The 21218-nt window shown below is 38.8% G+C and overlaps 2 protein-coding genes across 2 annotated transcripts in view; one reads left to right on the forward strand and one right to left on the reverse strand.

The window, feature by feature from the left end:
- LOC137393000 (pre-mRNA-splicing factor CWC22 homolog) overlaps nucleotides 1-13243 on the forward strand; it is a gene marked incomplete at its 3' end in the record, with an annotated part of 34573 nt that extends 21330 nt beyond the window's left edge. The window contains exons 4-5 of the mRNA XM_068079381.1: nucleotides 9176-9194; nucleotides 13226-13243. Coding sequence (XP_067935482.1) covers nucleotides 9176-9194; nucleotides 13226-13243 — 37 coding nt within the window. The remainder of the gene's footprint in view (nucleotides 1-9175; nucleotides 9195-13225) is intronic.
- The window catches only part of LOC137394298 (uncharacterized), a 290856-nt gene that overhangs the window by 176251 nt on the left and 93387 nt on the right, over nucleotides 1-21218 (reverse strand). The window lies entirely within an intron of this gene.

Below are 21218 nucleotides of genomic sequence, written 5' to 3' on the forward strand. Positions count from 1 at the left end.
ACAAAAGGAGAGGTAGAAGCAGCAATGGTGTGAGAAACAAGAAAATAGAGAGAGGAGACAAAAGGAGAGATAGAAGTAACAATGGTGAGAAACAAGAAGGGAGAGGAGAGAAAAAGAGAGTTAGAAGCAACAATGGCGTGAGAAACAAGAAGGGAGAGGAGACAAAAGGAGAGATAGAAGGAACAATGGTGTGAGAAACAAGAAGGGAGAGGAGAGAAAATGAGAGATAGAAGCGACAATGGGGTGAAAAACAAGAAGGAAGAAGAGACAAAAGAAGAGATATAAGTAACAATGGTGTGAGAAACGAGAAGGGAAAAGAGACAAAAGGAGAGATAGAAGTAACAATGGTGTGAGAAACAACAAGGGAAAGGAGACATAAGGAGAGAAAGAAGTAACCATGGTGTAAGAAACAAGAAAGAAGAGGAGACAAAATGAGAGATAGAAGTAACAATGGTATGAGAAACAAGAAGGGAGAAGAGAGAAAAGAAGAGAAAGAAGCAACAATAGTATGAGAAGCAAGAATGGAGAGGAAACAAAAGGAGAGATAGAAGCAACAAGGTGTGAGAAAAAAGAAGGCAGAAGAGACAAAAGGAGACATAGAAGTAACAATGATGTGAGAAACAAAAAGGGAGAAGAAACAAAAGAAGAGATAGAAGCAACAATGGTGTGAGAAAAGAGAACGGAGAGGACACAAAAGGAGAGAAAGAAATAACATGGATGTGAGAAACAAGAAGGGAGAGGAGACAAAAGGAGAGATAGAAGTAACAATGGTGTGAGAAACAAGAAGAGAGAGGAGACAAAAGTAGAGATAGAAGTAACAATGGTATGAAAAACAAGAAGGGAAAAGAGACAAAAGAATAGATAGAAGTAACGATGATGTGAGAAACCAGAAAGGAGAGGAGACAAAAGGAGAGGTAGAAGCAGCAATGGTGTGAGAAACAAGAAAATAGAGAGAGGAGACAAAAGGAGAGATAGAAGTAACAATGGTGAGAAACAAGAAGGGAGAGGAGAGAAAAGGAGAGTTAGAAGCAACAATGGCGTGAGAAACAAGAAGGGAGAGGAGACAAAAGGAGAGATATGAGCAACAATGGTGTGAGAAACAAGAAGAGAGAGGAGACAAAATGAGAGATAGAAGCAACAATGGTGTGAAAAACAAGAAGGGAGAAGAGACAAAAGAAGAGATATAAGTAACAATGGTGTCAGAAACGAGAAGGGAGAGGAGACAAAAGGAGTTAGAAGCAACATTGGTGTGAAAAACAAGAAGGGAGAAGAGACAAAAGAAGAGATATAAGTAACAATGGTGTGAGAAACAAGAAGAGACAAGAGATCAAAGGAGAGATTGAAGTGACAATGGTGTGAGAAACAAGAAGATAGAAGAGACAAAAGAAGAGATAGAAGTAACAATAGTATGAGAAACAATCAGGGAGTGGAGACCAAAGGAGAGATAGAAATGACAATGGTGTGAGAAACAAGAAGGGAGATGAGACTAAAACAGAGATAGAAGCGACAATGGTATGAGAAACAAGAAAGGAGAGGAGACAAAAGGAGAGATAGAAGTAACAATGGTGTGAGAAACCAGAAAGGAGAGGAGACAAAAGGAGAGATAGAAGCAACAATGTTGTGAGAAACCAGAAGGGAGAAGAGACAAAAGAAGAGATATAAGTAACAATGGTGTGAGAAACCAGAAAGGAGAGGATACAAAAAGAGAGATAGAAGTAACAATGATGTGAGAAACCAGAAAAGAGAAGAGACAAAAGAAGAGATAGAAGTAACAATTGATGTGAGAAAACCAGAAAGGAGAGGAGACAAAAGGAGACATAGAAGCAGCAATGGTGTGAGAAACAAAAAAAGAGAGAGAGGAGACAAAAGGAGAGATAGAAGTAACAATGGTGAGAAACAAGAAGGGAGAAGAGAGAAAAGGAGAGTTAGAAGCAACAATGGCGTGAGAAACAAGAAGGGAGAGAAGACAAAAGGAGAGACAGAAGCAACAATGGTGTGAGAAACAAGAAGGAAGAGGAGAGAAAAGGAGAGATAGAAGCAACAATGGTGTGAGAAACTAGAAAGGAGAGGAGACAAAAGGAGAGAGAGAAGTAACAAAGGTGTGAGAAACAAGAAGGGAGAGGAGACAAAAGGAGAGATAGAAGTAACAATGGGGTGAAAAACAACAAGGGAGAGGAGACAAAACAAGAGATATACGCAACAATGGTATGAGAAACAAGAAGGGAGAGGAGACAAAAAGAGATATAGAAGCAACAATGTGGTGAAAAGCAAGAAGGGAGAAGAGACAAAACAAAAGATATAAGTAACAATGGTGTGAGAAACGAGAAGGGAGAGGAGACAAAAGGAGAGATGGAAGTAACAATGGTGTGAGATACGAGAAGAAAGAGGAGACAAAAAGAGAGATAGAAGTAACAATGGTGAGAAACAAGAAGGGAGAGGAGGGAAAAGGAGAGTTAGAAGAGACAATGGCGTGAAAAACAAGAAAGGAGAGGAGACAAAAGGAGAGATAGAAGTAACAATGGTGTGAGAAACAAGAAGGGAGAGGAAACATAAAGAAAGATAGAAGTAACAATTGTGTGAGAAACAAGAAGAAAGAGGAGACACAATGAGGGATAAAAGTAACAATGGTGTGAGAAACAAGAAGGGAGATGAGACAAAAGGAGAGATAGAAGCAAAAATGATGTGAGAAACCAGAAAGGAGAGGAGACAAAAGGAGAGATAGAAGTAACAATGATGTGAGAAACCAGAAAAGAGAAGAGACAAAAGAAGAGATAGAAGTAACAATTGATGTGAGAAACCAGAAAGGAGGGGAGACAAAAGGAGACATAGAAGCAGCAATGGTGTGAGAAACAAGAAAAGAGAGAGAGGAGACAAAAGGAGAGATAGAAGTAACAATGGTGAGAAACAAGAAGGGAGCGGAGAGAAAAGGAGAGTTAGAAGCAACAATGGCGTGAGAAACAAGAAGGGAGAGAAGACAAAAGGAGAGACAGAAGCAACAATGGTGTGAGAAACAAGAAGGAAGAGGAGACAAAAGGAGAGATAGAAGCAACAATGGTGTGGGAAGCAAGAAGAAAGAGGAGACAAAATGAGAGATGAATGGAAGAATGGTGTGAGAAACAAGAAGGGAGAGGAGACAAAAGGAGAGATAGAAGCAACAATGATATGAGAAACCAGAAAGGAGAGGAGACAAAAGGAGAGATAGAAGTAACAAATGTGTGAGAAACAAGAAGGGAGAAGAGACAAAAGGAGATAGAAGCAACAATGGGGTGAGAAACAAGAAGGGAGAGGAGACAAAAGGAGAGATAGAATTAACAATGGGGTGAAAAACAAGAAGGGAGAGGAGACAAAAGAAGAGATATAAGTAACAATGGTGTGAAAAACGAGAAGGGAGAAGAGACAAAAGAAGAGATATAAGTAACAATGGTGTCAGAATCGAGAAGGGAGAGGAGACAAAAGGAGTTAGAAGCAACATTGGTGTGAAAAACAAAAAGGGAGAAGAGACAAAAGGAGACATAGAAGTAACAATGATGTGAGAAACAAGAAGGGAGAAGAGACAAAAGGAGAGATAGAAGCAACAATCCTATGAGAAACAAGAAGGGAGAGGAGACCAAAGGAGATATAGAAGCAACAATGGGGTGAAAAACAAGAAGGGAGAAGAGACAAAAGAAGAGATATCAGTAAAATGGTGTGAAAAACGAGAAGGGAGAAGAGAGAAAAGGAGAAATAGAAGTAACAATGGTGTGAGAAACAAGAATAGAGAGGAGACAAAATGAGAGATTGAAGCAACAATGGTGTGAAAAACAAGTAGGGAGAAGGGACAAAAAAAGAGATATAAGTAACGATGGTGTCAGAATCGAGAAGGGAGAGGAGACAAAAGGAGTTAGAAGCAACATTGGTGTGAAAAACAAAAAGGGAGAAGAGACAAAAGGAGACATAGAAGTAACAAAGATGTGAGAAACAAGAAGGGAGAAGAGACAAAAGGAGAGATAGAAGCAACAATGGTGTGAGAAAAGAGAACGGAGAGGACACAAAAGGAGAGAAAGAAATAACAATGATGTGAGAAACAAGAAAGGAGAGGAGACAAAAGGAGAAATAGAAGTAACAATGGTGTGAGAAACAAGAAGAGAGAGGAGACAAAAGTAGAGATAGAAGTAACAATGGTATGAAAAACAAGAAGGGAAAAGAGACAAAAGAATAGATAGAAGTAACAATGGTATGAGAAACAAGAAGTGAAAGGAGACAAAATGAGAGATAGAAGTAACAATGGTGTGAGAAACAAGAAGGGAGAGGAGACAAAATAAGAAATAGAAGCAACAATGGTATCAGAAACAAGAAGGGAGAAGAGACAAAATTAAAGATAGAAGCAACAATAGTATGAGAAGCAAGAATGGAGAGGAGACAAAAGGAGACATAGAAGTAACAATAATGTGAGAAACAAGAAGGGAGAAGAGACAAAAGGAGAGATAGAAGCAACAATGGTGTGAGAAAAGAGAACGGAGAGGACACAAAAGGAGAGAAAGAAGCAACAATGGTGTGAGAAACAAGAAGGGAGAAGAGACAAAAGAATAGATAGAAGTAACAATGGTATGAGAAACAATAAGGGAGAGGAAACAAAAGGAGAGATAGAAGCAACAATGGTAAGAGAAACAAGAAGGGAGTAGAGACAAAGGGAGAGATAGAAGTAACAATGATGTGAGAACCAAAAAGGGAGAAGAGACAAAAGAATAGATAGAAGTAAAAATGGTATGAGAAACAATAAGGGAGAGGAGACAAAAGGAGAGATAGAAGTAACAATGGTAAGAGAAACGAGAAAAGAAAGAGGAGACAAAAGTAGAGATAGAAGTAACAATGGTATGAAAAACAAGAAGGGAAAAGAGACAAAAGAATAGATAGAAGTAACAATGGTATGAGAAACAAGAAGTGCAAGGAGTCAAAATGAGAGATAAAAGTAACAACGGTGTGAGAAACAAGAAGGGGGAGGAGACAAAAGGAGAGATAGAAGCAACAATGAAGTGAGAAACCAGAAAGGAGAGGAGACAAAAGGAGAGAGAGAAGTAACAAAGGTGTGAGAAACAAGAAGGGAGAACAGACAAAAGGAAATAGAAGCAACAATGGGGTGAGAAACAAGAAGGGAGAGGAGACAAAAGGAGAGATAGAAGTAACAATGGGGTGAAAAACAAGAAGGGAGAAGAGGCAAAACAAGAGATATACGCAACAATGGTATGAGAAACAAGAAGGGAGAGGAGACAAAAGGAGATATAGAAGCAACAATGGGGTGAAAAACAAAAAGGGAGAAGAGACAAAAGAAGAGATAGAAGTAACAATTGATGTGAGAAACCAGAAAGGAGAGGAGACAAAAGGAGACATAGAAGCAGCAATGGTGTGAGAAACAAGAAAAGAGAGAGAGGAGACAAAAGGAGAGATAGAAGTAACAATGGTGAGAAACAAGAAGGGAGCGGAGAGAAAAGGAGAGTTAGAAGCAACAATGGCGTGAGAAACAAGCAGGGAGAGAAGACAAAAGGAGAGACAGAAGCAACAATGGTGTGAGAAACAAGAAGGAAGAGGAGACAAAAGGAGAGATAGAAGCAACAATGGTGTGGGAAACAAGAAGAAAGAGGAGACAAAATGAGAGATGAATGGAAGAATGGTGTGAGAAACAAGAAGGGAGAGGAGACAAAAGGAGAGATAGAAGCAACAATGATATGAGAAACCAGAAAGGAGAGGAGACAAAAGGAGAGATAGAAGTAACAAATGTGTGAGAAACAAGAAGGGAGAAGAGACAAAAGGAGATAGAAGCAACAATGGGGTGAGAAACAAGAAGGGAGAGGAGACAAAAGAAGAGATAGAATTAACAATGGGGTGAAAAACAAGAAGGGAGAGGAGACAAAAGAAGAGATATAAGTAACAATGGTGTGAAAAACGAGAAGGGAGAAGAGACAAAAGAAGAGATATAAGTAACAATGGTGTCAGAATCGAGAAGGGAGAGGAGACAAAAGGAGTTAGAAGCAACATTGGTGTGAAAAACAAAAAGGGAGAAGAGACAAAAGGAGACATAGAAGTAACAATGATGTGAGAAACAAGAAGGGAGAAGAGACAAAAGGAGAGATAGAAGCAACAATCCTATGAGAAACAAGAAGGGAGAGGAGACCAAAGGAGATATAGAAGCAACAATGGGGTGAAAAACAAGAAGGGAGAAGAGACAAAAGAAGAGATATCAGTAAAATGGTGTGAAAAACGAGAAGGGAGAAGAGAGAAAAGGAGAAATAGAAGTAACAATGGTGTGAGAAACAAGAAGAGAGAGGAGACAAAAGGAGAGATATGAGCAACAATGGTGTGAGAAACAAGAATAGAGAGGAGACAAAATGAGAGATTGAAGCAACAATGGTGTGAAAAACAAGTAGGGAGAAGGGACAAAAAAAGAGATATAAGTAACAATGGTGTCAGAATCGAGAAGGGAGAGGAGACAAAAGGAGTTAGAAGCAACATTGGTGTGAAAAACAAAAAGGGAGAAGAGACAAAAGGAGACATAGAAGTAACAAAGATGTGAGAAACAAGAAGGGAGAAGAGACAAAAGGAGAGATAGAAGCAACAATGGTGTGAGAAAAGAGAACGGAGAGGACACAAAAGGAGAGAAAGAAATAACAATGATGTGAGAAACAAGAAAGGAGAGGAGACAAAAGGAGAAATAGAAGTAACAATGGTGTGAGAAACAAGAAGAGAGAGGAGACAAAAGTAGAGATAGAAGTAACAATGGTATGAAAAACAAGAAGGGAAAAGAGACAAAAGAATAGATAGAAGTAACAATGGTATGAGAAACAAGAAGTGAAAGGAGACAAAATGAGAGATAGAAGTAACAATGGTGTGAGAAACAAGAAGGGAGAGGAGACAAAATAAGAAATAGAAGCAACAATGGTATCAGAAACAAGAAGGGAGAAGAGACAAAATTAAAGATAGAAGCAACAATAGTATGAGAAGCAAGAATGGAGAGGAGACAAAAGGAGACATAGAAGTAACAATAATGTGAGAAACAAGAAGGGAGAAGAGACAAAAGGAGAGATAGAAGCAACAATGGTGTGAGAAAAGAGAACGGAGAGGACACAAAAGGAGAGAAAGAAGCAACAATGGTGTGAGAAACAAGAAGGGAGAAGAGACAAAAGACTAGATAGAAGTAACAATGGTATGAGAAACAATAAGGGAGAGGAAACAAAAGGAGAGATAGAAGTAACAATGGTAAGAGAAACAAGAAGGGAGTAGAGACAAAGGGAGAGATAGAAGTAACAATGATGTGAGAACCAAAAAGGGAGAAGAGACAAAAGAATAGATAGAAGTAAAAATGGTATGAGAAACAATAAGGGAGAGGAGACAAAAGGAGAGATAGAAGTAACAATGGTAAGAGAAACGAGAAAAGAAAGAGGAGACAAAAGTAGAGATAGAAGTAACAATGGTATGAAAAACAAGAAGGGAAAAGAGACAAAAGAATAGATAGAAGTAACAATGGTATGAGAAACAAGAAGTGCAAGGAGTCAAAATGAGAGATAAAAGTAACAACGGTGTGAGAAACAAGAAGGGGGAGGAGACAAAAGGAGAGATAGAAGCAACAATGAAGTGAGAAACCAGAAAGGAGAGGAGACAAAAGGAGAGAGAGAAGTAACAAAGGTGTGAGAAACAAGAAGGGAGAACAGACAAAAGGAAATAGAAGCAACAATGGGGTGAGAAACAAGAAGGGAGAGGAGACAAAAGGAGAGATAGCAGTAACAATGGGGTGAAAAACAAGAAGGGAGAGGAGGCAAAACAAGAGATATACGCAACAATGGTATGAGAAACAAGAAGGGAGAGGAGACAAAAGGAGATATAGAAGCAACAATGGGGTGAAAAACAAAAAGGGAGAAGAGACAAAAGAAGAGATATAAGTAACAATGGTGTGAGAAACAAGAAGGGAAAGGAGACAAAAGGAGAGATAGAAGCAACAATGATGTGAGAAACAAGAAGGGAGAAGAGACAAAAGAATAGATAGAAGTAACAATGGTATGAATAACAATAAGGGAGAGGATAAAAAATGAGAGATAGAAGTAACAATGGTATGAGAAACAAGAAGGGAGAGGAGACAAAAGGAGAGATAGAAGTAACAATGGTGTGAGAAACAAGAAAGGAGAGGAGAAAAAAGGAGAGATAGAAGTAACAATGATGTGAGAAACAAGAAGGGAGAAGAGACAAAAAAATAGATAGAAGTAACAATGGTATGAGAAACAATAAGGGATAGGAGACAAAAGGAGAGATAGAAGTAACAATGGTATGAGAAACAATAAGGGAGCGGAGACAAAATGAGAGATAGAAGTAACAATGGTGTGAGAAACAATAAGGGAGAGGAGACAAAAGGAGAGATACAAGCAACAATGGTGTGAGAAAAGATAACGGAGAGGACAGGAAAGGAAAGATAGAAATAACAATGATGTGAGAAACAAAAAGGGAGAGGAGGTAAAAGGAGAGATGGAAGTAACAATGGTGTGAGAAACAAGAAAAGAGAGATGACAAAAGAATAGATAGAAGTAACAATGGTGTGAGAAACAAGAAGGGAAAAGAGACAAAACGAGAGATAGAAGCAACAATGATGTGAGAAACGAAAAAGGGAGAGGAGGTAAAAGGAGAGATAGAAGTAACAATGGTGTGAGAAACAAGAAAAGAGAGGAGACAAAAGTAGAGATAGAAGTAACAATGGTATGAGAAATAAGAAGAGAGAAGAGACAAAAGAATAGATAGAAGTAACAATGGTATGAGAAACAATAAGTGAAAGGAAACAAAATGAGAGATAGAAGTAACAATGGTATGAGAAACAAGAAGGGAGAGGAGACCAAAAGAGAGTTAGAATTAACAATGGTGTGAGAAACAATAAGGGAGAGGAGACAAAAGGAGAGATAGAAGTAACAATGGTGTGAGAAACAAAAAGGGAGAGGAGACAAAAGGAGAGATAGAAGCAACAATGGGGTGAGAAACAAGAAGGGAGAGGAGACAAAAAGAGAGATAGAAGTAACAATGGGGTGAAAAACAAAAAGGGAGAGGAGACAAAAAAAGATTTAGAATTAACAATGGTGTGAGAAACAATAAGGGAGAGGAGACAAAAGAAGAGATATAAGTAACAATGGTGTGAGAAACGAGAAGGGAAAGGAGGCAAAAGGAGAGATAGAAGTAACAATGATGTGAGAAACAAGAAGGGAGAGGAGGGAAAAGGAGAGTTAGAAGCAACCATGGCGTGAGAAACAAGAAAAGAGAGGAGACAAAAGGAGAGATAGAAGTAATGATGGCGTGAAAAGCAATAAGGGAGAAGATACTAAATGAGAGATAGAAGTAACAATGGTATGAGAAACAAGAAGGGAGAGGAGACAAACGGAGAGATGGAAGTAACAATGGTGTGAGAAACAAGAAGGAAGAGGAGACAAAAGGAGAGATACAAGTAACAATGATGTGAGAAACAAGAAGGGAGAAGAGACAAAAGAATAGATAGAGGTAACAATGGTATGAGAAACAATAAGGGAGAGGAGACAAAAGGAGAGATAGAAGTAACAATGGTGTGAGAAACAATAAGGGAGAGGAGACAAAAGGAGAGATAGAAGCAACAATGGGGTGAGAAACAAGAAGGGAGAGGAGACAAAAAAAGAGATAGAAGTAACAATGGGGTGAAAAACAAAAAGGGAGAGGAGACAAAACAAGAGATATACGCAACAATGGTATGAGAAACAAGAACGGAGAGGAGACAAAAGGTGATATAGAAGTAACAAAAGTGTGAGAAACAAGAAGGGAGATGAGACAAAAGGAGAGATAGATGCAACAATGGGGTGAGAAACAAGAAGGGGGAGGAGACAAAAGGAGATATAGAAGTAACAATGGGGTGAAAAACAAGAAGGGAGAGGACACAAAACAAGAGATATACGCAACAATGGTATGAGAAACAAGAAGGGAGAAGAGACAAAAGAGAAGATATAAGTAACAATGGTGTGAGAAACGAGAAGGGAGAGGAGACAAAAGGAGAGATAGAAATAACAATGGCGTGAGAAACAAGGAGAAAGAGGAGACAAAAGGAGAGATAGAAGTAACAATGGTGAGAAACAAGAAGGGAGAGGAGGGAAAAGGAGAGTTAGAAGCAACCATGGCGTGAGAAACAAGAAAAGAGAGGAGACAAAAGGAGAGATAGAAGTAATGATGGTGTGAGAAACAAGTAGGGAGAGGAAACAAAAGGAGAGATAGAAGCAACGATGGTGTGAGAAACAAGAAGAAAGAGGAGACAAAAGGAGAGATAGAAGTAACAATGGTGAGAAACAAGAAGGGAGAGGAGGGAAAAGGAGAGTTAGAAACAACAATGGCGTGAGAAACAAGAAAGGAGAGGAGACAAAAGGAGAGGTAGAAGCAGCAATGGTGTGAGAAACAAGAAAATAGAGAGAGGAGACAAAAGGAGAGATAGAAGTAACAATGGTGAGAAACAAGAAGGGAGAGGAGAGAAAAGGAGAGTTAGAAGCAACAATGGCGTGAGAAACAAGAAGGGAGAGGAGACAAAAGAAGAGATAGAAGCAACAGTGATGTGAGAAACCTGAAAGGAGAGGAGACAAAAGGAGAAATAGAAGTAACAATGATGTGAGAAACAAGAAAGGAGAAGAGACAAAAGGAGAGATAGAAGTAACAATGATGTGAGAAACCAGAAAGGAGAGGAGACAAAAAGAGAGGTAGAAGCAGCAATGGTGTGAGAAACAAAAAAATAGAGAGAGGAGACAAAAGGAGAGATAGAAGTAACAATGGTGAGAAACAAGAAGGGAGAGGAGACAAAAGGAGAGATAGAAGGAACAATGGTGTGAGAAACAAGAAGGGAGAGGAGAGAAAATGAGAGATACAAGCAACAATAGGGTGAAAAACAAGAAGGGAGAAGAGACAAAAGAAGAGATATAAGTAACAATGGTGTGAGAAACGAGAAGGGAAAAGAAACAAAAGGAGAGATAGAAGTAACAATGGTGTGAGAAACAACAAGGGAAAAGAGACATAAGGAGAGAAAGAAGTAACCATGGTGTAAGAAACAAGAAAGAAGAGAAGACAAAATGAGAGATAGAAGTAACAATGGTATGAGAAACAAGAAGGGAGAAGTGATGAAATGAAGAGAAAGAAGCAACAATAGTATGAGAAGCAAGAATGGAGAGGAAATAAAAAGAGAGATAGAAGCAACAAGGTGTGAGAAATAAGAAGGCAGAAGAGACAAAAGGAGACATAGAAGTAACAATGATGTGAGAAACAAAAAGGGAGAAGAGACAAAAGGAGAGATAGAAGCAACAATGGTGTGAGAAAAGAGAACGGAGAGGACACAAAAGGAGAGAAAGAAATAACAATGATGTGAGAAACAAGAAGGGAGAGGAGACAAAAGGAGAGATAGAAGTAACAATGGTGTGAGAAACAAGAAGAGAGAGGAGTCAAAAGTAGAGATAGAAGTAACAACGGTATGAAAAACCAGAAGGGACAAGAGACAAAAGAATAGATAGAAGTAACGATGATGTGAGAAACCAGAAAGGAGAGGAGACAAAAGGAGAGGTAGAAGCAGCAATGGTGTGAGAAACAAGAAAATAGAGAGAGGAGACAAAAGGAGAGATTGAAGTAACAATGGTGAGAAACAAGAAGGGAGAGGAGAGAAAAGAAGAGTTAGAAGCAACAATGGCGTGAGAAACAAGAAGGGAGAGGAGACAAAAGGAGAGATATGAGCAACAATGGTGTGAGAAACAAGAAGAGAGAGGAGACAAAATGAGAGATAGAAGCAACAATGGTGTGAAAAACAAGAAGGGAGAAGAGACAAAAGAAGAGATATAAGTAATAATGGTGTCAGAAACGAGAAAGGAGAGGAGACAAAAGGAGTTAGAAGCAACATTGGTGTGAAAAACAAGAAGGGAGAAGAGACAAAAGAAGAGATATAAGTAACAATGGTGTGAGAAACAAGAAGAGACAAGAGATAAAAGGAGAGACTGAAGTGACAATGGTGTGAGAAACAAGAAGATAGAAGAGACAAAAGAAGAGATAGAAGTAACAATGGTATGAGAAACAATCAGGGAATGGAGACAAAAGGAGAGATAGAAGTGACAATGGTGTGAGAAACAAGAAGGGAGATGAGACTAAAACAGAGATAGAAGCGACAATGGTATGAGAAACAAGAAAGGAGAGGAGACAAAAGGAGAGATAGAAGTAACAATGGTGTGAGAAACAAGAAGGGAGAGGAGACAAAAGGAGAGATAGAAGTAACAATGATGTGAGAAACAAGAAGGGAGAAGAGACAAAAGAATAGATAGAAGTAACAATGGTATGAAAAACAATAAGGAGAGGATACAAAATGAGAGATAAAAGTTACAATGGTGTGAGAAACAATAAGGGAGAGGAGACAAAAGGAGAGATAGAAGTAACAATGGTGTGAGAAACAAGAAGGGAAAAGAGACAAAAAGATAGATTGAAGTGACAATGGTATGAGAAACAAGAAGGGAGAGGAGACAAAAGGAGAGATACAAGCAACAATGGTGTGAGAAAAGAAAACAGAGAGGACACGAAAGGAAAGATAGAAATAACAATGATGTGAGAAACAAAAAGAGAGAGGAGGCAAAAGGAAAGATAGAACTAACAATGGTGTGAGAAACAAGAAAAGAGAGGAGACAAAAGTAGAGATAGAAGTAACAATGGTATGAGAAACAAGAAGGGAGAAGAGACAAAAGAATAGATAGAAGTAACAATGGTATGAGAAACATTAAGTGAAAGGAAACAAAATGAGAAATAGAAGTAACAATGGTATGAGAAACAAAAAGGGAAAGGAGACCAAAGAAGAGATAGAAGTAACAATGGTGTGAGAAAAAAGAAAGGAGAAGAGACAAAAGGAGAAATAAAAGTAACAACGGTGTGAGAAACAAGAAGGAAGAGGCGACCAAAGACAGATATAAGCAATAATGGTGTGAGAAAAGTGAACGGAGAGGAGACAAAAGGAGAGATACAAGCAACAATGGTGTGAGAAAAAATAACGGAGAGGACACGAAAGGAAAGATAGAAATAACAATGATGTGAGAAACAAAAAGGGAGAGGAGGCAAAAGGAAAGATAGAAGTAACAATGGTGTGAGAAACAAGAAAAGAGAGGAGACAAAAGAAGAGATAGAAGTAACAATGATGTGAGAAACAAGAAGGGAGAAGAGACAAAAGAATAGATAGAAGTAACAATGTTGTGAGAAACCAGAAAGGAGCGGAGACAAAAGGAGAGATAGAAGTAACAAAGGTGTGAGAAACAAGAAGGGAGAAGAAAGAAAAAGAGAGATAGAAGCAAAAATGGGGTGAGAAACAAGAAGGGAGAGGAGACAAAAGGAGAGATAGAAGTAACAATGGGGTGAAAAACAAGAAGGGAGAGGAGACAAAACAAGAGATATACGCAACAATGGTATGAAAAACAAGAAGGGAGAGGAGACAAAAGGAGATATAGAAGCAACAATGGGGTGAAAAACAAGAAGGGAGAAGAGACAAAAGAAGAGATATAAGTAACAATGGTGAGAAACAAGAAGGGAGAGAAGGGAAAAGGAGAGTTAGAAGCAACAATGGGGTGAGAAACAAGAAGGGAGAGGAGACAAAAGGAGAGATAGAAGTAACAATGGTGTGAGAAACAAGAAGGGAGAGAAAACAAAAGGAAAGATAGAAGTAACAATTGTGTGAGAAACAAGAAGAAAGAGGAGACACAATGAGAGATAAAAGTAACAATTGTGTGAGAAACAAGAAGGGAGATGAGACATAAGGAGAGATAGAAGCAACAATGATGTGAGAAACCAGAAAGGAGAGGAGACAAAAGGAGAGATAGAAGTAACAATGATGTGAGAAACAAGATAGGAGAAGAGACAAAAGGAGAGATAGAAGCAACAAAGGTGTGAGAAACAAGAAGAAAGTGGAGACAAAAGGAGAGATAGAAGTAACAATGGTGAGAAACAAGAAGGGAGAGGACACTAAAAGAGAGATAGAAGCAACAATGGTGTGAGAAACAAGAAGAGAGAAGAGACAGAAGGAGAGATATAAGTAACAATGGTGTTAGAAACAAGAAGGGAGAAGAGACATAAGGAGAGATAGAAGTAACAATGGTATGAGAAATTTGAAGATAGAAGAGACAAAAGGAGAGATATAAGCAACAATGGTGTGAGAAACAAGAAGAAACAGGAGACAAAAGGAGAGATAAAAGTAACAATGGTGTGAGAAACAAGAAGGGAGAGGAGACAAAAGGAGAGATAGAGGCAACATAGTTGTGAGAAACCAGAAAGGAGCGGAGACAAAACAAGAGATATACGCAACAATGGTATGAGAAACAAGAAGGGATAGGAGACAAAAGGAGATATAGAAGCAACAATGGGGCGAAAAACAAGAAAGGAGAAGAGACAAAAGAAGAGATATAAGTAACAATGGTGAGAAACAAGAAGGGATCGAAGGGAAAAGGAGAGTTAGAAGCAACAATGGCGTGAGAAACAAGAAAGGAGAGGAGACAAAAGGAGAGATAGAAGTAACAATGGTGTGAGAAACAAGAAGGGAGAGGAAACAAAAGGAAAGATAGAAGTAACAATTGTGTGAGAAACAAGAAGAAAGAGGAGACACAATGAGAGATAAAAGTAACAATTGTGTGAGAAACAAGAAGGGAGATGAGACAAAAGGAGAGATAGAAGCAACAATGATGTGAGAAACCAGAAAGGAGAGGAGACAAAAGGAGAGATAGAAGTAACAATGATGTGAGAAACCAGAAAGGAGAAGAGACAAAAGGAGAGACAGAAGTAACAATGGTGTGAGATACGGGAAGAAAGAGGAGACAAAAAGAGAGATAGAAGCTACAATGGTGAGAAACAAGATGGGAGAGGAGGGAAAAGGAGAGATAAAAGTAACAATGGTGTGAGAAACAAGAAGGGAGAGGAGACAAAAGGAGAGATAGAAGCAACAATGATGTGAGAAACCAGAAAAGAGAGGAGACAAAAGGAGAGTTAAAAGCAACAATGGCGTGAGAAACAAGAAAGGAGAGGAGACAAAAGGAGAGATAGAAGTAACAATGGTGTGAGAAACAAGAAGGGAGAGAAAACAAAAGGAGAGATAGAAGTAACAATGGTGTGAGAAACAATAAGAAAGAGCAGACAAAATGAGAGATAAAAGTAACAATGGTGTGAGAAACAAGAAGGGAGAGGAGACAAAAAGAGAGATAGAAGCAACAATGATGTGAGAAACCAGAAAAGAGAGGAGACAAAAGGAGAGATAGAAGTAACAATGATGTGAGAAACCAGAAAGGAGAAGAGACAAAAGGAGAGATTGAAGTAACAATGGTGTGAGATACGGGAAGAAAGAGGAGACAAAAAGAGAGATAGAAGCTACAATGGTGAGAAACAAGATGGGAGAGGAGGGAAAAGGAGAGTTAGAAGCAACAATGGCGTGATAAACAAGAAAGGAGAGGAGACAAAAGGAGAGATAGAAGTAACAATGGTGTGAGAAACAAGAACGGAGAGGAAACAAAAAGAAAGATAGAAGTAACAATTGTGTGAGAAACAAGAAGGGAGAGGAGAGAAAAAGAGAGTTAGAAGCAACAATGGCGTGAGAAACAAGAAGGGAGAGGAGACAAAAGGAGAGATAGAAGGAACAATGGTGTGAGAAACAAGAAGGGAGAGGAGAGAAAATGAGAGATAGAAGCAACAATGGGGTGAAAAACAAGAAGGAAGAAGAGACAAAAGAAGAGATATAAGTAACAATGGTGTGAGAAACGAGAAGGGAAAAGAGACAAAAGGAGAGATAGAAGTAACAATGGTGTGAGAAACAACAAGGGAAAGGAGACATAAGGAGAGAAAGAAGTAACCATGGTGTAAGAAACAAGAAAGAAGAGGAGGCAAAATGAGAGATAGAAGTAACAATGGTATGAGAAACAAGAAGGGAGAAGAGAGAAAAGAAGAGAAAGAAGCAACAATAGTATGAGAAGCAAGAATGGAGAGGAAACAAAAGGAGAGATAGAAACAACAAGGTGTGAGAAAAAAGAAGGCAGAAGAGACAAAAGGAGACATAGAAGTAACAATGATGTGAGAAACAAAAAGGGAGAAGAAACAAAAGAAGAGATAGAAGCAACAATGGTGTGAGAAAAGAGAACGGAGAGGACACAAAAGGAGAGAAAGAAATAACATGGATGTGAGAAACAAGAAGGGAGAGGAGACAAAAGGAGAGATAGAAGTAACAATGGTGTGAGAAACAAGAAGAGAGAGGAGACAAAAGTAGAGATAGAAGTAACAATGGTATGAAAAACAAGAAGGGAAAAGAGACAAAAGAATAGATAGAAGTAACGATGATGTGAGAAACCAGAAAGGAGAGGAGACAAAAGGAGAGGTAGAAGCAGCAATGGTGTGAGAAACAAGAAAATAGAGAGAGGAGACAAAAGGAGAGATAGAAGTAACAATGGTGAGAAACAAGAAGGGAGAGGAGAGAAAAGGAGAGTTAGAAGCAACAATGGCGTGAGAAACAAGAAGGGAGAGGAGACAAAAGGAGAGATATGAGCAACAATGGTGTGAGAAACAAGAAGAGAGAGGAGACAAAATGAGAGATAGAAGCAACAATGGTGTGAAAAACAAGAAGGGAGAAGAGACAAAAGAAGAGATATAAGTAACAATGGTGTCAGAAACGAGAAGGGAGAGGAGACAAAAGGAGTTAGAAGCAACATTGGTGTAAAAAACAAGAAGGGAGAAGAGACAAAAGAAGAGATATAAGTAACAATGGTGTGAGAAACAAGAAGAGACAAGAGATCAAAGGAGAGATTGAAGTGACAATGGTGTGAGAAACAAGAAGATAGAAGAGACAAAAGAAGAGATAGAAGTAACAATAGTGTGAGAAACAATCAGGGAGTGGAGACCAAAGGAGAGATAGAAATGACAATGGTGTGAGAAACAAGAAGGGAGATGAGACTAAAACAGAGATAGAAGCGACAATGGTATGAGAATCAAGAAAGGAGAGGAGACAAAAGGAGAGATAGAAGTAACAATGGTGTGAGAAACCAGAAAGGAGAGGAGACAAAAGGAGAGATAGAAGCAACAATGTTGTGAGAAACCAGAAGGGAGAAGAGACAAAAGAAGAGATATAAGTAACAATGGTGTGAGAAACCAGAAAGGAGAGGAGACAAAAAGAGAGATAGAAGTAACAATGATGTGAGAAACCAGAAAAGAGAAGAGACAAAAGAAGAGATAGAAGTAACAATTGATGTGAGAAAACCAGAAAGGAGAGGAGACAAAAGGAGACATAGAAGCAGCAATGGTGTGAGAAACAAGAAAAGAGAGAGAGGAGACAAAAGGAGAGATAGAAGTAACAATGGTGAGAAACAAGAAGGGAGAAGAGAGAAAAGGAGAGTTAGAAGCAACAATGGCGTGAGAAACAAGAAGGGAGAGAAGACAAAAGGAGAGACAGAAGCAACAATGGTGTGAGAAACAAGAAGGAAGAGGAGAGAAAAGGAGAGATAGAAGCAACAATGGTGTGAGAAACTAGAAAGGAGAGGAGACAAAAGGAGAGAGAGAAGTAACAAAGGTGTGAGAAACAAGAAGGGAGAACAGACAAAAGGAGATAGAAGCAACAATGGGGTGAGAAACAAGAAGGGAGAGGAGACAAAAGGAGAGATAGAAGCAACAATGATGTGAGAAACCAGAAAAGAGAGGAGACAAAAGGAGAGTTAGAAGCAACAATGGCGTGAGAAACAAGAAAGGAGAGGAGACAAAAGGAGAGATAGAAGTAACAATGGTGTGAGAAACAAGAAGGGAGAGAAAACAAAAGGAGAGATAGAAGTAACAATGGTGTGAGAAACAAGAAGAAAGAGCAGACAAAATGAGAGATAAAAGTAACAATGGTGTGAGAAACAAGAAGGGAGAGGAGACAAAAAGAGAGATAGAAGCAACAATGATGTGAGAAACCAGAAAAGAGAGGAGACAAAAGGAGAGATAGAAGTAACAATGATGTGAGAAACCAGAAAGGAGAAGAGACAAAAGGAGAGATAGAAGTAACAATGGTGTGAGATACGGGAAGAAAGAGGAGACAAAAAGAGAGATAGAAGCTACAATGGTGAGAAACAAGATGGGAGAGGAGGGAAAAGGAGAGTTAGAAGCAACAATGGCGTGATAAACAAGAAAGGAGAGGAGACAAAAGGAGAGATAGAAGTAACAATGGTGTGAGAAACAAGAACGGAGAGGAAACAAAAAGAACGATAGAAGTAACAATTGTGTGAGAAACAAGAAGAAAGAGGAGACACAATGAGAGATAAAAGTAACAATGGTGTGAGAAACAAGAAGGGAGATGAGACAAAAAAAGAGATATAAGTAACAATGGTTTGAGAAACAAGAAGGGAGAAGAGACAAAAGGAGAGATACAAGCAACAATGGGGTGAGAAACAAGAAGGGAGAGGAGACAAAAGGAGAGATAGAAGTTACAATGGTGTGAGAAACGAGAAGGGAGAAGAGACCAAAGGAGAGATATAAGTAACAATGGTGTGAGAAACGAGAAAGGAGAAGAGACAAAAGGAGAGATAGAAGTAACAATGGTATGAGAAACCAAAAGGGAGAGGAGACAAAAGAAGAGATAGAAGTAACAATGGTGTGGGAAACAAAAAGAAAGAGGAGACGAAAGAAGAGATAGAAGTTACAAAGGTGTGAGAAACAAGAAGGGAGAAGAGACAAAAGAAGAGATAGAAGCAACAATAGGGTGAGAAACAAGAAAGGAGAGGAGACAAAAGGAGAGATAGAAGTAACAATGGGGTGAAAACACGAAGGGAGAGGAGACAAAACAAGAGATATACGCAACAATGGTATGAGAAACATGAAGGGAGAGGAGACAAAAGGAGATATAGAAGCAACAATGGGGTGAAAAACAAGAAGGGAGAAGAGACAAAAGGAGAGATAGAAGTAACAATGGTATGAGAAATAAGAAGATAGAAAAGACAAAAGGAGAGATATACGCAACAATGGTGTGAGAAACAAGAAGGGAGAAGAAATTAAAAGAGAGATAGAAGCAACAATGGTGTGAAAAACAAGATGAGATATGAGACAAAAGAAGAGATAGAAGTAACAATGGTATGAGAAACAATCAGGGAGTGGAGACAAAAGGAGAGATAGAAGTGACAATGGTGTGAGAAACAAGAAGGGAGAGGAGACTAAAACAGAGATAGAAGCGACAATGCTGTCAGAAACAAGAAGAGAGAAGAGACAACAGAAGAGATATAAGTAACAATGGTGTGAGAAACAAGAAGGGAGAAGAGACAAAAGGAGAGATAGAAGCAACGATGGGGTGAGAAACAAGAAGGGAGAGGAGACAAAAAGAGAGATAGAAGTTACAATGGTCTGAGAAACGAGAAGGGAGAAGAGACCAAAGGAGAGATATAAGTAACAATGGTGTGAGAAACGAGAAGGGAGAAGAGACAAAAGGAGAGATAGAAGTAACAATGGTATGAGAAACAAGAAGGGAAAGGAGACCAAAGAAGAGATAGAAGTAACAATGGTGTGAGAAAAAAGAAAGGAGAAGAGACAAAAGGAGAAATAGAAGTAACAACGGTGTGAGAAACAAGAAGGAAGAGGCGACCAAAGAGAGATATAAGCAATAATGGTGTGAGAAAAGAGAACGGAGAGGAGACAAAAGGAGAGATACAAGCAACAATGGTGTGAGAAAAGATAACGGAGAGGACACGAAAGGAAAGATAAAAATAACAATGATGTGAGAAACAAAAAGGGAGAGGAGGCAAAAGGAAAGATAGAAGTAACAATGGTGTGAGAAACAAGAAAAGAGAGGAGACAAAAGAAGAGATAGAAGTAACAATGATATGAGAAACAAGAAAGGAGAGGAGACAAAAAGAGAGATAGAAGTAACAATGATGTGAGAAACAAGAAGGGAGAAGAGACAAAAGAATAGATAGAAGTAACAATGTTGTGAGAAACCAGAAAGGAGCGGAGACAAAAGGAGAGATAGAAGTAACAAAGGTGTGAGAAACAAGAAGGGAGAAGAAAAAAAGGAGAGATAGAAGCAACAATGGGGTGAGAATCAAGAAGGGAGAGGAGACAAAAGGAGAGATAGAAGTAACAATGGGGTGAAAAACAAGAAGGGAGAGGAGACAAAACAAGAGATATACGCAACAATGGTATGAAAAACAAGAAGGGAGAGGAGACAAAAGGAGATATAGAAGCAACAATGGGGTGAAAAACAAGAAGGGAGAAGAGACAAAAGAAGAGATATAAGTAACAATGATGAGAAACAAGAAGGGAGAGAAGGGAAAAGGAGAGTTAGAAGCAACAATGGCGTGAGAAACAAGAAAGGAGAGGAGACAAAAGGAGAGATAGAAGTAACAATGGTGTGAGAAACAAGAAGGTAGAGGAAACAAAGGGAAAGATAGAAGTAACAATTGTGTGAGAAACAAGAAGAAAGAGGAGATACAATGAGAGATAAAAGTAACAATTGTGTGAGAAACAAGAAGGGAGATGAGACAAAAGGAGAGATAGAAGCAACAATGATGTGAGAAACCAGAAAGGAGAGTAGACAAAAGGAGAGATAGAAGTAACAATGATGTGAGAAACCAGAAAGGAGAAGAGACAAAAGGAGAGATAGAAGTAACAATGGTGTGAGATACGGGAAGAAAGAGGAGACAAAAAGAGAGATAGAAGCTACAATGGTGAGAAACAAGATGGGAGAGGAGGGAAAAGGAGAGATAAAAGTAACAATGGTGTGAGAAACAAGAAGGGAGAGGAGACAAAAGGAGAGATAGAAGCAACAATGATGTGAGAAACCGGAAAAGAGAGGAGACAAAAGGAGAGTTAGAAGCAACAATGGCGTGAGAAACAAGAAAGGAGAGGAGACAAAAGGAGAGATAGAAGTAACAATGGTGTGAGAAACAAGAAGGGAGAGGAAACAAAAGGAAAGATAGAAGTAACAATTGTGTGAGAAACAAGAAGAAAGAGGAGACACAATGAGAGATAAAAGTAACAATTGTGTGAGAAACAAGAAGGGAGATGAGACAAAAGGAGAGATAGAAGCAACAATGATGTGAGAAACCAGAAAGGAGAGGAGACAAAAGGAGAGATAGAAGTAACAATGGTGAGAAACAAGAAGGGAGAGGACACTAAAAGAGAGATAGAAGCAACAATGGTGTGAGAAACAAGAAGAGAGAAGAGACAGAAGGAGAGATATAAGTAACAATGGTGTTAGAAACAAGAAG

This window comes from Watersipora subatra, chromosome 4 (assembly GCF_963576615.1).
Source record: "Watersipora subatra chromosome 4, tzWatSuba1.1, whole genome shotgun sequence".
NCBI lineage: Eukaryota > Metazoa > Bryozoa > Gymnolaemata > Cheilostomatida > Watersiporidae > Watersipora > Watersipora subatra.